Source organism: Frankliniella occidentalis, unplaced genomic scaffold (genome assembly GCF_000697945.3).
Source record: "Frankliniella occidentalis isolate FOCC.00 unplaced genomic scaffold, Focc_3.1 Scaffold66, whole genome shotgun sequence".
NCBI classification, from domain to species: Eukaryota; Metazoa; Arthropoda; class Insecta; order Thysanoptera; family Thripidae; genus Frankliniella; species Frankliniella occidentalis.
In genome coordinates, this window is record NW_026267196.1 from 736,709 (window position 1) to 752,498 (window position 15,790).

The 15,790-nt window shown below is 54.1% G+C and overlaps 2 protein-coding genes across 3 annotated transcripts in view; one reads left to right on the plus strand and one right to left on the minus strand.

The window, feature by feature from the left end:
- Positions 1 to 4,195, plus strand: part of LOC113211069 (protein nervous wreck) — a 28,720-nt gene extending 24,525 nt beyond the window's left edge. Inside the window, exons 12-13 of the mRNA XM_052268275.1 lie at positions 646 to 707; positions 852 to 4,195. Coding sequence (XP_052124235.1) covers positions 646 to 707; positions 852 to 1,289 — 500 coding nt within the window. The 3' untranslated portion in view covers positions 1,290 to 4,195. The remainder of the gene's footprint in view (positions 1 to 645; positions 708 to 851) is intronic.
- Positions 3,322 to 15,790, minus strand: part of LOC113210332 (uncharacterized) — a 17,730-nt gene continuing 5,261 nt past the window's right edge. The window contains exons 2-13 of one of the 2 annotated variants that reach the window (XM_052268265.1): positions 12,763 to 12,855; positions 12,248 to 12,398; positions 11,172 to 11,710; positions 10,898 to 11,057; positions 7,406 to 10,822; positions 7,050 to 7,282; positions 6,725 to 6,982; positions 6,409 to 6,639; positions 6,215 to 6,335; positions 5,991 to 6,127; positions 5,197 to 5,336; positions 3,322 to 5,098 (exon numbers count right to left, since the gene is read on the minus strand). In XM_052268265.1, the coding sequence (XP_052124225.1) occupies positions 4,985 to 5,098; positions 5,197 to 5,336; positions 5,991 to 6,127; positions 6,215 to 6,335; positions 6,409 to 6,639; positions 6,725 to 6,982; positions 7,050 to 7,282; positions 7,406 to 10,822; positions 10,898 to 11,057; positions 11,172 to 11,710; positions 12,248 to 12,398; positions 12,763 to 12,855 (5,594 nt within the window). In that variant the 3' untranslated portion in view covers positions 3,322 to 4,984. Of the gene's footprint in view, positions 5,099 to 5,196; positions 5,337 to 5,990; positions 6,128 to 6,214; positions 6,336 to 6,408; positions 6,643 to 6,724; positions 6,983 to 7,049; positions 7,283 to 7,405; positions 10,823 to 10,897; positions 11,058 to 11,171; positions 11,711 to 12,247; positions 12,399 to 12,762; positions 12,856 to 15,790 lie in introns of both variants that reach the window. The other variant, XM_052268264.1, reaches the window with a different exon arrangement.

Genomic DNA, 15,790 nt, shown 5'->3' on the forward strand with positions numbered 1-15,790 from the left:
GGGGGGGCCCTTCGCCCCCTCCCCCATAAAACCGCGCCTAGACCGACTGCCTTGTATTTTCAAAGCGAATGCAAGTGACGGCCTTGCCTTTGTTTTTGTCGCTATATTTAATTTATATTGCCAAGTAAGATAGATGAACTTGGTCACTAAAAATTACATTTTAGACACGTTAAACGTCACATAGAGGTTAAATCGTTCTTTTTTCAAATATAAATAGTTGACAAAATGGTTCTATTTTCATTCTCTTCCGAATAGAGTTTAAAATAAAGTCAGTATGAGCCTTAGTTCGGTATGCCATGCCGTGAAATGCATGTGGCTAAGTTTATAGTTATCTAGCTATTTACCTCACGAAAACTCATAAATTTTGAAATTGTGTGCAGGGCATATTTGTAGCGGACTGCAGAAATTGAAACAACAAATCTAGTTGCAAAGCTGCGAATGCATGTGCATGACCATTTTACACCAACGCAATAGAAAAGAAATATATTCGTCTTTTAGTTACAAATAATTGTTAAAGGTGCCTCCCCGTATGAGCTTTATATTTTCGAACGCGCGAGTGTTAGCGTACCCCGCTCTGACTTTCTGATGGTTGCAATAAGTGGCCTATTGTGTATTGTCTAAGTGTGTGTGTCTATTTCTCGCAAGCTGCCAAATCAGGACCACCAATCATTGTGCCGCCGATTGTGACGATCGCTGTGGAGGGAGAGGTATGATGTAGCTGCTGCTAAACTTTATCGAATTTGACTCACTCAACTCCGTTTCTAACTAGGCAAAATTATGACACACTACTCTTGCACGCTCGTCATGTTCCTCTTACTTCCCCCGCTGATGCAAACCTTGATGTGCTGCAGGATGGCGAGCCCGTCTCGGACGAGGGACAGGGGGCCGATGGCGATGACCCCGGCCTGTGCGTCGCCTCCATCGTCATCACTTGTGCCACGCCGATGGTGGAGGAGGCCGGCAGCAGCTTCCCGCCGCCCCCGGAGGAGGAGGGCGACGGCGACCAGGACGCCGCCGAAGAGGAGGAGCCGCAGACGGCCGTGCCGGCCAGCAGCAGCACCGGTAGCGAGGAGTCCTTCACCACCGACAACTCGCAGAGCCAGGCGCCCTCCGGCGCCAGGAAGCAGCAGCCCGAGTCTCCGGACGAGGTGCCGCCGCCGCCGCCCGAAGAGGACGCCGACGACCCGCCGCCCCTGCCATCCGGGGCCGGCGTCAAGGCGGAAGTGCCGGAGGACCTGGAACCGCACCAGCTCGAGAAGCTGGAGGGGCTCAAGGAGTCCAACGCGTAGATGAAAGTTAATTAGCAAGTATAGTCAGTGCTGTTATCTAAGTATATTATGCTTATCATGGCTAGGCGGTGGCAGGAGTTTGCCAAATAGGAATGGTGGAAAGTTATGAAAGAATCTCTCTTTGGCCCACTGCACAGCACCACGTTTATCTTCTCATGCACGAAATTTGTATCTACGCACGTGCGGTACGAGGTATTCGTACAGTACCTTAAAAGATCTGTGAAACGACAGCATAAGTTGGGCCAACCTACAATAGCTTCATTGAAACCTGTCCGAAGCTTGAAATGTATTGATAGTTGTATAAGCATTGTGCATATGAGGCAAAGATATTAGACATGTGCAGAGTTGACGGACATATAGAGGCACTCCACACGACGAATTATAAGAATGGACGCACACAGCATAGCTTAAACACATATTTATCTCACATTTGACCAATTTTTACAGTGAGAGTTACTCATATAAATGATATGAGATAAATGAACATGCTGATGCTGTCACATTAATCCAAGAAAAAGGTACACTTTGTTAATATTTTAAATAATTTTCCCCGATAGACTATATGAGCATCATATTTAGCTAAAGATATTATACGACAGTGAGTCTTTAATTGTGTCAACCTCTGTTAATATGTGACTCATAGAGAACGCCTTCATTTCAGCAATGGATTCTAATGATAGTGCACTGTAAATATCCAGAGGGCAGTTTTGGTGCTAACACGTAGAACAATTACCAAGAATTATTACATACGCTCTTATTCTGAGAACCTGTCAGAACTTATCAAATTCCCGCTCTTAATCAAATTGTTCTATACGTCATCCTGTGGAAAAATTGTCTCCAAAACAGCCAACTCTTTGGGAAGAGGAGTTGTTTTGTGCAAAGGAAGCAGTACAACAATAGAATACTTTTATTGCTTATATATCCGCGCTTGCCTTCATGTTGTACATATTGTAAATTTGTGTGTGTGTGCATAGCCCTCTTTCCTCCTGTCAGAAAGAGGAACAAATTTAGGGATGTAACCATGCACTTGATTACATTGCAATATTTTAATGTGGATCAGTCTCTTAACTAGATTTGGGGCTGATTTCTACGTAGACTGACCCGACGATGTATTCATCCTTAAGTGAGCGTCCGTGTAGTAGGTGTGGGCCTGGGCCTGGGTTCGCTTATGGCAATTAATATGAACATGAGTGCGTGTCTGTATATAAGTACGCAAGTGAGTAGTTGCATGCAAGTGTATGTGTGTCATAGATAAGCGAATGAAAAGAATCATGTGAATGACTGACGTGTTTATCTTGGATGCTTCATGTAGGGATACCATTCCAAAGCTATTACAGTAAAGATTAGAAATGGGGAAGGGACGACCAGTGTTGCGATAAAAGTTAGGGAAAAATTCCCCCAAATACACTTATTTAGACCAGGACGCATCTACGCCTGCCGACTAGGCAACACTCACGCAGCCGCTCTGAGGTGTTGCCTAGTAGGCAGGTGTAGATGCAGCCTACTCCACAAAAATGTATTAGTGGGACGTTTTGCCATCACAACATTGGGGACGACTACTTTCAATATCGAAGTGGCGAAGACGTTAATCAATTATGGCCCATCTTGGCCAAATGTTTTTTGTTTTTTTAATTATTACTTCCGAATTTTTGATGGGACAACCGTTCAATCCCTTTTTTGCCCAAACAGCAAAACAATTTTGCTGATGTTCAACAAAATTCGTTTTGTTTGTGAAATTTTATCTCCGTTACGACTTTTAGGGCAATACTCAGATTGAACTTGTGCGAGAAGAGGGGAAATAATAATCATCTGTTTCCATTCGTTATCGTTATACCTGTTTCTATTTTTCTATAGAGTATCGTACTTTGTCTTAGTTGTCTGTTATTTTCTTTCGGTGTGTATAGTGTACATCTTCTGTCGGCAATATTGTGAGATGCCTACCAAATAATTATCAAGCATTTCTGCCTGATTTTGGAGGTATTCTTATTAGTCTTACTAAAACAATCTTTCTGATGTAAATAATTTTGTTAACTTCTTTTAAATGTTTATTTACATAGGATTCAGGCTTGATTCAGGCGAGGGCTTATTCCTATGGTGATTGTATTAATATCTAATATCTAGTCAGTTGCGAACATGTTGATTGAGAAAGTCAATGATATTCAAAGGTTGGTTATGCTGATCAAGTACAGTCTCTTGATTGATTATCTTCTCTTAAAATTAAGTAAGTTTCAAATCAAGATTTAAATGAATGAAAATCTTTAAAAACTATTTACTTTTGCCGGGATAGTTAATCCAGTTACACGCTGGTACTCATTCGGGTGTTCACATCAAACAAAGGAACCACAGTATTCAGGCAACATGTACCCCTAACTGCCATATGAAAAAAAATGTTACTTTGTGCGGCCATTGTCGGTTATAGGGCAAGTAACATTTAGGTTCCACTGATGTTTTGAGCGTGAGTTGTCTCGGGGCTCGGGTGTCTGGCATAAAACGCGGGTGTATGGCATTTAAAAGACTCCCATCATTATTGTCGGAGAAAAGGGTGTTCTTGGATCGTCTTGAATTTGGCACGAGTTAACGGCACCGATACTACCCAGGGGTTTATACCCGTATGCACGAGTCATGCATCGAAGGCATACTACAGCACTATACATCTATTATGAAAGTAGGAAAAGCTTTGAAGTACGTAACGTGAAAATTGAAATTAAAGCGCAGGTCTAGTGGTGTTGCAGCCTGAGACAGTAGTTTCGTTCTTATATATAATTACTACTGTTTCAAGTATATGTAAGTCGAGGGGACTTCAACCTTGAAGTCACGGCATATTCCGCTTCAGGTCTATTTCAAGCTCGAGCTCGATGTGTACAAAATAAATAAATAATAAACTGTACTTATGCCCACGCCTGTTACTTTGTTCTCGTCAGTATTTTCTATACCCGTTTTATAACACGTGCAACGTGCGTCTGCCGTTCCCTAAAACTGGATGTGTACAAAGCAACTCAAAATATATTCACTTCAATGCAAGAGAAACTTACTCAGCAAACCAAAAGCATGCAACGAAACGTTCGATTCATTTCGACCAAGCCGTAGACTGCCGTTCATTTATCTAACATATTTGTCTCTAAAACTCCTGGTAGGTTAAATATATTCAGACGCTAAAACTTTCTGAATATGACAAAATAAAAACTTTTACACAGCACCAAAACAGCATCGTTTTGCATTACAACCTGAACCAATCACACACGCCTCTTTGCGCCCTTTCTCCTTTGCAGGTGCACCGCAGGAAAACGGAGCAGACAGCGAACACACAGGGCCCGCTGAAAAATTATGTCCCTTGACTGGGACTGGGCACTAATTTTTTTCATGTCACTTCTTTCGTGTTCAGATCAGCTTCCAGGCCGTTTGCCATCATTTAGTTCCCGCCTGAGAGTGCGCCGCCTCTGGGTGGGCGGGACACACCACGCGCGGCGACACACCACACACCATGCACACACCCTCTGACACATACTACATCTGTCTCCTGATGGACATTAACATTTTCCCCGATTCTACACGTTTTCATAGAAAAAATCTCAAACTCTAAAGAACCGTAAAAAATTTAAAATAACGCACCATTGTGTGCTTCTTATAGTTATACGTTCTGGTAACATTAATACGAATAATAACGTAAAAAATAATCACTTAAATATATCCTATCACTACGCTTTGCTGCGGACGTCCACCAGGAAGCTGCACGTCGACGACTGACCCACCGCGTCGGTCGCCTCGTAAGTCACCAACGTCTTGCCGATGGGGAACCGCGAACCCGGCTCCTGTACATGGAGAGTTCAAATTAATGAAACAAATTTGTTGCGGTTTAAACCGCGGGAAAAACGGACTTCCGTTTTGCCACCCGCACGCGACTCCTTACTCTTGATCGGTGCATCCTGGCGACGCCCACGTTGTCCTCGACCGTTGGCTCCGGCCAGGTCACGGCTGCTGACCGCTTCCTTCCCTTCACCCTGGCGCGGACGACCGGCGGGCAGTCCGCTATCACCGGCGGCTCGGCGCCTGCGGACAAAGTCACCGGTAGGCTTTAGCACGGTCAAGCCAGGCAGACCCGCGAAACAGCTGCGTGGAGCTGGCGTCCCGCCCTGACTTTGAGTTGCGTCAGGCAACGGGACACCTAGAAAGTACGTCTGTTGTAAGCCGTTACGAAACTGCCTAGTTCAGCTTTACAAGCTGTCATGGCGCCTGATAGGTAGGCAACAACTTGTCTGCATTGCATGCGTGTATTGCGGGGTGGCCTACACGGGGTATCGCAGGCGCCGTCTATCGGTCGCCGAGCTGCCGTTCAGCTATGCAAGCTCTAATAGCGCCTGGTAGGTAGGCAACATCTTGCCTTCAGTGCATGCGTGTATTGCGGGGTGGCCTACCCCGAGTATCGCAGGCGTCGACGAGCTTCTGTAATTTGTCGAATGAATCGGAGGAAAACGGGCGTCCTTCCTCTGGAAAATCCATAAGCAGGTGACGTTTGGAATCCAACGTTCACCACAATGTTCCCTCTCACCTCACCGAGGCATTACTAGCCAATTTTGACCAGTGATAAATGTTAGGATGTCAACATGACTTCGTCCACAAAATTGAGGTTATCCCTACATATGACGCCGGTTGGACATTGAATCGCAGTTTACTCGGTGCGGCATGGGTGTCTCTTTGACTTACGTTGGACGTGGACCATGACGACGCAGGCCGCCTTCTTACGAGTGGCGGGGTCCTTGACGCTGAACGTCACGGCGTGACTGCCGGCCGGCAGATCCGTGCGCCGGGACTTCCCCCACGAGGGATGCGCGGCGACGTCACTGTCACAACAGAGAGCGATGATTAGCCATAGCCACCCGAATCGTATATAGGCGAGAGACAGAGACGCTGAGTGACCTCTGACTTACTTTTTCCAGCTTATGCCATGGCTCAGTCTTGGTTTACCAATTGTCACTTTGGAAGTTGTGCTCCCCGGCAAAAGTTCCGTGATAACGTCCGGGGGACACTTTATCCAAGGAACGGTTACATCTATTGTGGATGAAACAACGAAAATGAGATTTTGAGCAGACTAATTTAAATTACCTAGCGAAATGCAGCTCACCTGGTCTAGGCAGCCGCCCGACCGCGCTGATCGGTTGGTCGTCCACGTAGTCATCACCCCCACCTCCTTCACCATCACTCTCCGCCTCGTCCCCTTCGGCATCGCTGTTCCCTTCTTCCTCCTCTTCCTCCTCCTCCTCCCCTCCTTCCTCTCGCTCATCCTCGTCACCCTCCTGCTCACCCTCCTCTTCGCGCTCGCTACTCTCTTTCGCCTTGCTGGTCTGCTTCTCCTCTGCTGAGAGCCAATTCGAAGATAAACGGAAAGTCGGTGACAGTCATACATCAATCATCGACCAATCACCACTGCGAGTACTCACCGACACAGGTCTTCCAGTCGGAGTGCAGCACCATCCCGTCGGGGCACAGGCAGAAGGCCGAGCCCTGTGTGTTGAGGCAGGTGTGCGAGCAGCCGTGGTTGTTGACGGCGCACTCGTCCACGTCCTCGCAGGTGCGGTTGTCCGAGGCCAGCCGGCTGCCCTCCACGCCGCTGCAGCTGCAGCGGTAGCTGCCCTCCAGGTTCTCGCAGACGTCCTGGCACGGCCCTTTGCCGCCGTTGCTCTCGCACTCGTTCACGTCTGTAGGACACGTTGCGTGAAAGCTCCGGGCTGACTCCTCTACCTCTCTGGCATAACGCTCTCTTACCAATACAGAAATCGCCGTCCATGCGGAATCCTTCCCTGCAGGAGCACTCGGGCTCGCCGTCCACGTTGGTGCAAACCTGGTCGCAGCCGCCGCGGTCCTCGAGGCACGGGTCCACGGGCTGGCAGCTGGGAACGTTGCCCACCCAGCGTCCCCCGGAGCACACCAGGCGCGCCTCGCCCCTCAGCGCGTAGCCCGGGTAGCACTCGTAGTGGGCCTCCGCAGTCTCGCCAGCGCTGGAGAAGAACAGGGCAAACTCTGTACTCGCCGCGGATTTCTGAGCCGGGCCAACGCCGGGCCGACGCCGGGCCAACGCCGTGCCGACGCGGTGCCAACGCTAACCTCCCACTCTTACTTACCGGACATATCTGATCTGGGCGTGCTCCAAATCTGGCGCCTCGTCGTTGCAGCTGAGGTCTTCGTCCGAATCCCGACCACCGACTCCTTCCTGATCGTCTTTGCCCTCTTGAACCTCGTTTTCCCTGGAAGATTCTTCTGACGATGCGCCACCCTTCTCACTTTCCGCGTGCTCCGTGGTCGAAGAGGGTGAAGAGGTGGAAGGGATTGGAGGAGTACTGTGCTCTTCCTCGTTCTCTTTCTCATCGCTCTCATCATCATCATCGCCTTCCTCATGCTCTACCTGCGTTTCCCGTTCTCCTGTTCGCTCGTCTTCATCTTCACTTCTGAAACTCTCCTCGTCTGACTTGTCTTCATTAGTTTCTTGGCTTTTTACTGTTTCGTGCGCCTTGGCTTGTTCGCCACCTTCACTATCAGCCTCATTTTCAACGGATACTTCTTCCCCATTTCCCTCGTTTAAAGTTTCAACATGTTGTACTGGGGGATCAATTTCTTCCTTTCTTTTCTCTTCCTCTTTAACTTTGACTTGATCTTCCTCCTCATCCTCCTCCTCCGAACTGTCATTTCCCCCCTGGGTGTCCTCTGTTGATCCACCCTCGCCAGTAGCACCCGTTTCTTCAGCGCTCTTCAACTTGTGATCCTGGTTCTCTACCGAATCCGCCTCAACTTTAGTCTTTTCCGTAGTTGCATTGTCTACTTCTTGGCGTTCCTCTCCTATTTGATCTTCAGTCTCTTCATCTTCTTTTTCTTCCTCTTCCTCCCTGCTTTGCTCTTCCACGGCAACATTTTCTTTTTCCTCTAACTCACTTTCTTTTTCTACCTCGTTCTCTTCGTCTCTCTCTCGCTCTCTACCCTTTCCTACGGCCACTCGCTCCTCCCCACTTTCCTCAACGCTACCAACCTGTTCACTTTCTTTCGTGTCGTCCTCCTCTTCGTCCTCTTCTTCCTCCTCTTCGTCCACCCGCTCGCTCTCGGCCCTCTGTTTTTCCAGCCTCAGCCGCTCCAATCGTTCCTTTTCCAGTCGTTCCCGTTCTTGCTCCTGAAGTGCAAGTTGCTGCTTTCTGCGGAGATCCTCCTCAGCGCGCTCGGCAGCAAGACGCTCCTCTTCGAGGCGCTCCTTCTCTCTACGCTCGGCCTGTAGGCGCTCTTCTTGCAGGCGTGCCTCGAGGCGCAGCACCTCCTGGCGCTGCTCTTCACGGCGGCGCTCCTCTTCACGACGTTCTTCCTCGCGGCGCTCTTCTTCTCGTCGCTCCTGCTCCCTTCTCTCCTGCTCTCTGCGCTCGGTTAAGCGCCTCTCTTCCGCTCTCCTCGCTTGTTCTTTGCGCTCCTCTTCGCGCCTCTCTTCCTCCAGCTTCTCTGCCTGCCGGCGCTCTTCCAGGCGTCGTTCAAACTCTCGCCTCATCTCTAGGCGTCGCTCTTCAAGTCTCTTTTCTTCTAGACGCCTCTCTTCTACCCTCCTCTCTGCCTCTAACTTCTCTTCCTCCTCACGCTCCTTCAGCAAACGTTCTTCTTCTTTTCGCTCTTCTTCGAGTCGGAGACGTTCGATCTCTTCCTTTCTTCGCTTTTCTTCCAGGCGTTTCTCCTCTTCACGGCGCTCTGCAGCTCTTCTTTCTTCCTCCCGACGTTCTTCAAGTCTTCGCTCTTCTTCTAGCCTCTCCTCCTCTCTACGGAGCTCCTCAAGTCGCTCCTGCTCTCTCCGCTCTGCCAGTCTCCTTTCTTCGAGAAGTCTATTTTCTTCCGTGTCATCAAGACGTCTCGTATCTTCTATCTTCGTTAACTCCTCTTCGGTCTCAAGTCGTATCCTTTCCTCTTCCTGCCGTAGCTTCTCTCTAGCCTGACGTTCCTCTTCGTCTTTTCTTAACTTATTCTTCATCTCATTCTCATTCTCCTCCTTTGCCAATTGGTCCTCGGTTACTACTTCTTGTCTCTCCTGCTCTTCCTCTTCCTTCCTATGTTCTTCATGTCTGATTCTCTCTTGTTCTATCCTCTCCTGCTCCTCTCTCTCTGCCAGTTCTCTAGCGGCCTTCTCTAGCCTTTCTCTCTCCTGCTCGATCCTCTCTGCTTCTTCCTTGGCGACGGTCTCCATCCTTATCCTCTCTTGTTCCCTTCTGTCCGCCTCTTCTTTGGCAATGATCTCCAGCCGGACCCTTTCCTGTTCCAATCTCGCCGCCTCTTCTTTGGCAATGGTCTCCGTTCTTAGCCTCTCTTGTTCCCTTCTGTCCGCCTCTTCCCTGGCAATGGTCTCCAGCCTGACCCTCTCCTGTTCCAATCTGGCCGCCTCTTCCTTGGCGATGGTCTCCAGCCTTACCCTCTCTTGTTCTCTTCTCTCTGCCTCTTTTTTGGCGATGGCCTCCAGTCTGATCCTCTCTTGCTCAATCTTCTCAGCTTCCTCTTTTAACGCAGCTTCTATCCTGATCCTCTCCTGCTCCTTTCTCTCCGCCTCCTCCCCAGCAATGGCCTCTTGTCGCATCCTCTCCTGTTCGAGCCTGCTCCTCTCCAGCTCCTGCCTGGCTCTCTCCAGCTCCTCCTCGACTCTGTCTTCTTCCACTTCTTCGCTTCCCTCAGCCACAACATTGTTGTCTATTATCGGCCTGCGACCCGGTCCAGTCTCTTCCGAAGAAGCGGCGACGTTGTTGTCCTCCAACGACCGCGAAGGTTCAGTGGTGGTGGTGGTGTGTGGTTGTTGGGTAGTGGTCGTGGTGGTTGTGGTTGGCTCAGGGGCGGATGTAGTAGTAGTCGTTGTGGTAGGTTCAGGGGTGGTTGTTGTGGTGGTTGTTGTGGTGGTTGTGGATGTGGTTGTGGTTGGCCTCACCTCGTGCACCACGATGGTGCCTCGGTAAGGGTTGCGCTGCGCACCGTGCACCCTATACTCCGTATTGGACAGCCTGCCCGGGATGCGGTGGTAGATGGACGTGGCGCTCTCGTGACGCGGGCGCGGCGTGGTGGGCGTCAGCGGCAGGCTGCGGGGTGTGGTCACGTGCTGGTAGAGCCTGGTGGCCTTGGGGGGCTCCCCGAACACCACGTCCAGCTCGTTGTCCATGTCGTAGCGGTGCAGCGGCGCTACGGGCGGCGCGGCCGTGCGGGCGGAGCCCAGGGGCACGTTGAAGCGGGAGGCGATCTCCGGCGGCGGGTTGACGATCCTCACCCAACCCTCGTTAAGGCCCGGGCGCTGCTCGCCCGGCGCGGCCGGCTCTCGGTGCGGCACTTGCGTGGTGGTGGTGGTGGTGGTGGCCGCCGGCAGGCTGTAGTCGTGGAACTGGGCCTTCCAGACGGTGGGGCGGCGTTGCGGCGGGGGCGGCAGCGGCGGCAGGCCCTGGCGACGGCGCTCCTCCTGTTGGCGCCGCCGCTCCAGCCGCTTGCGCTGCCTGTTCCACCACTTGCGGCCCCGGGGGCGGCCGTCCGGCCCCACGGCGCGCGCCCTGGAACACGTGGACGGGTGAGAGGAGAGGCGCCGACGGTGGCGCAGCAGGGGAGGGGTGAAGGAGGGTACTCACTCGTCAGGCTGGCCGTGCACGAAGTCTATGCCGTCGCGCCGTCCACCCTGTGGGGCCGAGGCCGTGGCCGACTCCAGCGCGCCGCGGGTCTGGTTGTCGGCGCCGAGCCAGTAGGGGAAGTGCGGGCGCCTCTGCTTGCCGCGGTGCCGGTCGGGCTCCCCTGCAACAGCCGAAGGGCGCCGTCGCTACTCCTTGCCATGCCACCCTCCGCTCGGGGTAGCGCCGCCGGCCGGGCGGAGGGGTGCGTTGGGCTGCCTGCCTGTCCGGCGCTTACCGTGGTGCAGCTGGTGGATCTCGTTGGAGCGGTCCGGGACGTGCAATTGCGGGCGCGGTACCGCGCCGCCCACGTGCAGCTGGTGGATCTCGTTGGCGTTGTCCGGGACGTGCACGTGCACGTGCGGGCGCGGTACCGCGCCGCCCACGTGGTTCGTGCTCCTGTCCTCCGGGCGCAGGTCCGGGTCCGGGCGGCGGTGCTGGACGAGCGCGTGGTGCCGGTTGTGCAGCGCGTGCAGCTGGCTCGTGCCGGCGGCGGGCGCCGGGGTCTGCGTGCGCCACTGCTGCTGACGGCCGTGCAGCAGGGCGTGCGCGCCGTGCAGGCCGGGCTCCTCGGGCTCCGGGCGCGGTCGCACAGCGCCTTGGTGCGCAGGCTGCGCCGGCCGGGTCGCGTGCTCGAGGTGCGCGGGCGGGCGCGGCCGCTCCGGGTGCGCGGGCGCGGCGCTGGCCGGCCGCGGCGGCGGCTGCTCGTGCTCGGGCCGGCGCCAAGGGTCGCGGCTCAGGGTGGGGACGGCGGCTGTGGCGGGCGCGAAGTCCCAGCTGTCATAACATAACGCGCGACACGGCGCAGCGGGTATAAGTCAACGGGTGGGCAAAACGAAAAACGAAAAAAATATCTCGAGCTTGGAGCAGCGAAGTGTGTGTGTGTGCATCCCCGAGATCCACGTCTAATCCCGCGCCGCCGCTGTGGTGCGACCTCCTCGCGACACTACTCGCCCACCCATCGCGACGATGAACGCGCGAAAAAGAAAACTAGACACGCAAAATTCTCTTTTCCGACAAGAAAAACTATCCCCAAACAAATTCTGTGGAAATCTAATTCTGTCCGTTGGCGATGTCGATGCAAACTTTTGACGTTCGCACGACCGCGACAACGACACGCTGTAACGGCACGTCATAAACTCTGCAGGAGCCATGAGAACCCCGTCTCCCCCACTTTTAAAAGCGTGTTATTCTGCTTGTAATCCGGCTCTGGGATATCAGATTTAACCATTACCCGACTTTAATTCGATCCCGAAGCCAACTTTACGCCAAACCTTGTGTGCTCGCCTCCGCGCCGCGTGCGATGTAGCTTACTTGAAGAGCATCCTGCTGTACGCCCGCTGGCTGGACCTGCCGCGGCTATTGGCCGTCGCCTCGCCGTGCTGCTGGGCCGTCATCTGGCGCACCTGGGAGAACCTGGCGTAGCCGTCCGCGGCGGGCTCCGGCCTCGGCGTGGTGTGCGACCCTGGATACGGCCAAAGAGTTGTTGTTTAATAGGGTATTTCAGAGCTGGACGTGAAGAAGTAAAATGGAAAAACAAAATATCTTGCCATTTTACTTCTGCTGTTACCAGCAGGTGACCGATTCGATAATCCCCGTGTAAGTTACAGAGTAGGTTATACAGTGTACCGCACGCAGACGCGCGGCCGCTTAACGGCGACCGGATAGGCAATCCGCCCACCCACCTGCATGCGGTGCAGTATTTAACTTTATTGAAATGGGCGGGGTTAATCAGACATCACTTCTTATATTTTGAAGGAAGTCGGGGACACGACAAAAGTGAAACAAAGTGTGTAAGGGGCTGCTCCTGAGAGTGCCACGTCACTCACCAGCGCTACCGCGGTAGTATCCGCCGGCCGCGTGGCGCACCGAGGGCTCCTGGGCGCGCCACCTCAACTGATGCGGGTGCTGGCCCACTGCGCCTGGAAAGCGAAAGTAATAGCGTTATCGTGGGTAAAATGATACGAGGGACAAGTGAACCGCGAGCGACATTCAAAAACCATCTGGCAGAAATCAAAAGTTGTACAGAAATGGAGTCGAATGGAGTCGTCTGCCGAGACGGCTGTCTGACTGAGCCGTGAAGCGGATAATGTTTGTCTTTGACTAGACCACCGCGTGCCGTCGTCGTCGGCGACCCCGCCCCCTCCTCGCTCTGCCCCTGCTGCCACGCAGCGTGACCGAGAGACCTATACGGTTCACAGACAGGCCCTTCCGCGCCGCGTCTATCCGCGCCAGGCCACGCCAGGCCAAGCCAGGCCCTGCACACATCTGCTGCTGCAATCACGGCGCAGTTGTTGTCCTGTGTGAAACAGCCAGCAGCCAGCAGCCTGCAACCAGCACAGCAGCAGCGTCCGATTGACGTCGCAGCATCTCTTTGGTGGTTTTATAGGACCGTACAGTACAACCTTCCTGGCGCGTCCGCCGCCGCGTCCAGGTGGAAACGTGCGCCACTTCGGCGAGGAGCTGGTCGGAGGAGGTGCGGACGGCGGTGGCGGCGGCCCTGCGCTGCCATGTCGTTTCCGCCCGCAGCCGACACCGAGGCCCGTGGGCGGGGCGCGTGTGGATCTACTTTACGTGAGACTGTCGCGGCGCGGATCAGGTTCGCTCGCTCGCCCGAGGTGAGGTCCCCGCCGGTCCCCGCCGGGCCGGGCGCGCCCAGGCCCGGTGGCGTGGCGTGGCGCGGGCGTCATTCCGTGCTGGCGAATAAGAGGATGAGCGCCTAAAAAGGAAGTCGTCATCGTAGAGGAGGGCAGTCTCAGTCTCCGGAGACCCACACGGACCCAAACGGGCCGCGGGCCGGCCGCGAGTGGGGCTCTACTTCGCAGAAACAAAAGTCGTAGCCTATTTACAGGACGAGGTATAAAAACTCGGTCTTCATCTTGTTGTTTCTTTTTCTGAGTTTCTGAGGAGGAGCGCGCGTGACGCCGCCGGCCGGCGCTTTGGCGTGTCCTCCCCCGGGTGGACCGCGCGAATGCGAACGTGAATGAGTCACCGGCGGCGGAAGAGTCCGCGGGACCCTGTGAGAGGGCGGTGTTGGGCGAGGCGGGGCGGGACGGGGCGGGGCGGGGCGGTGGGCGTCTTCTAGTCGCGCCGCGTCAGGGATTCATCAAACACAACGCCCAGCGCGCGGAATCAAAACAAAAGTGGATTTACTTTGAGACGACACGCTCCCGCGGTGCTGGGTGGCGGTGCTGGCGGGGCCTCTGGTCTGGTGGGACGGGGCGGGGTGGGGCGGGATGCGGCGCTACCCAAGTCAGAGCCGCTAACACAACGCCGAGTTATGAGCGGGATTTAGGCGTGTGAGAGACTGCGTGCGTGCGTGCGTGCGACGCGCTGGGGCCAACACTTAAATAATCCTGGTTCGTTCATGTGTATACGTTTAAAACTCGGGGCCAGGCAGACGAGCTCTCGCACTACATTGAAACGAAAAGCAATACAAACTACAAAGCTGTTTGAATGACCCCGCTCACTTTTCGAAGTTCTAATGTACTGCACGCATGCGTGTGGGTGGGTTGCCTACCCCACGGCCGCCAGGCGCGGTTCTGTGCGAGACAGTACGGTTCTGCAACTTCGCAAAAGGGGCTTTTACGACGGCTTGTTTGTTAGAGACGGTTATATCGATGGATGGGATAGCCTGCAGCAATGCCTGTGCTCCAGCAACCCCTCCCCCTTCACCATGAGGTACCGATGCGGCCGGGCGTTGACGCCGTGGGTGGGTGACTCTCGGGGCCGTATAAGGACGCTGCCCTACTAAGTCTGCCTTACGCGGCCGCGAGGCCCCCCGCCGGGTCCCCGCAGGACCACCAGAATTAGGCTCCCTCGCACACTTTATGTGCTCACGGCCCGCGATCGCATTCTGTGTAGTGGCTTAATCTCCGCTGGGGATGGAGAGATACACACGGCCCCGGCCGGTGCCGGTGGGCGGCGGCGGCGGCGCGGCCAGTGTGTGGTCCACGCCGGGCCGTCATCGCCTTCAGCGCACGAGTTTACGAGGCGCGGGGCGCTCGACTCGACAAGCGTCGACACACCCCTTCTTGAGCCGAACACGTTGCTTGTATACCCATCATGCTCTATTTAGTTACGACGGGATTTTCATCTAAAATAAATAATAACAAGTTCGGAGTATGGGTGTGACATAATAGTTTTTGGGTAAAATGTTCCGCGCAAGTCGCCCGAGGTGGTTTACAAAGAGAGCAGCAGCGCGCGCAGACAAAGTAATAAGTGGGTGAGGGAGGGTGGTTAAAAAGCTCTGCACGCCCGGCAGTAGTGGCGGGCGGTCGTGTGTCGTGTGTTGTTGGCGTCTCGCCAGTGGCCGCCCTGAGTGCACTTATCTGCGTAGTTAAGTTTCATAAAAGCATAAAAATATGGCGGTAGCTTTATGGACCAGTTTCAGTGAGCGGCGCTCGTGTGTGCTTGTGTGTGTGTGTGTGTGTGTGAGTGTGTGTGTGAGTGCTTGCGCGTGTTATTTCCACCCATACCCAGGTGCTGCACTCAAGCTGCTCCTCCCACGCGGATCTAGAGCGCGCGCGCGCTCGCGTACGACATGCTGAACGCGAAGGATGTCCCTCTGACGACCGGCGCGACAACAAACTCCCGCGGCAGACGACGAGGACGCTCCGGTCCAAGGCGCAGCTATATCCTACTCACCTAACGAGCCGGTAGTCCGTAGTTCACCTGGGATCCCACCTACTCCCGCCCTCCCCCCGGCCCCCTCAGTCCCGTCCCCCTCTCCCGCCACGACGCGCGGCACGGTGTAATAGAGACGTCGACATGACACGGTCCCGAGACGCTACGACGGCGTTTGGTGCTCTGACAAATTTGTCCTACATGGGTTCGGGCACCACTCTCTCCGTCCCC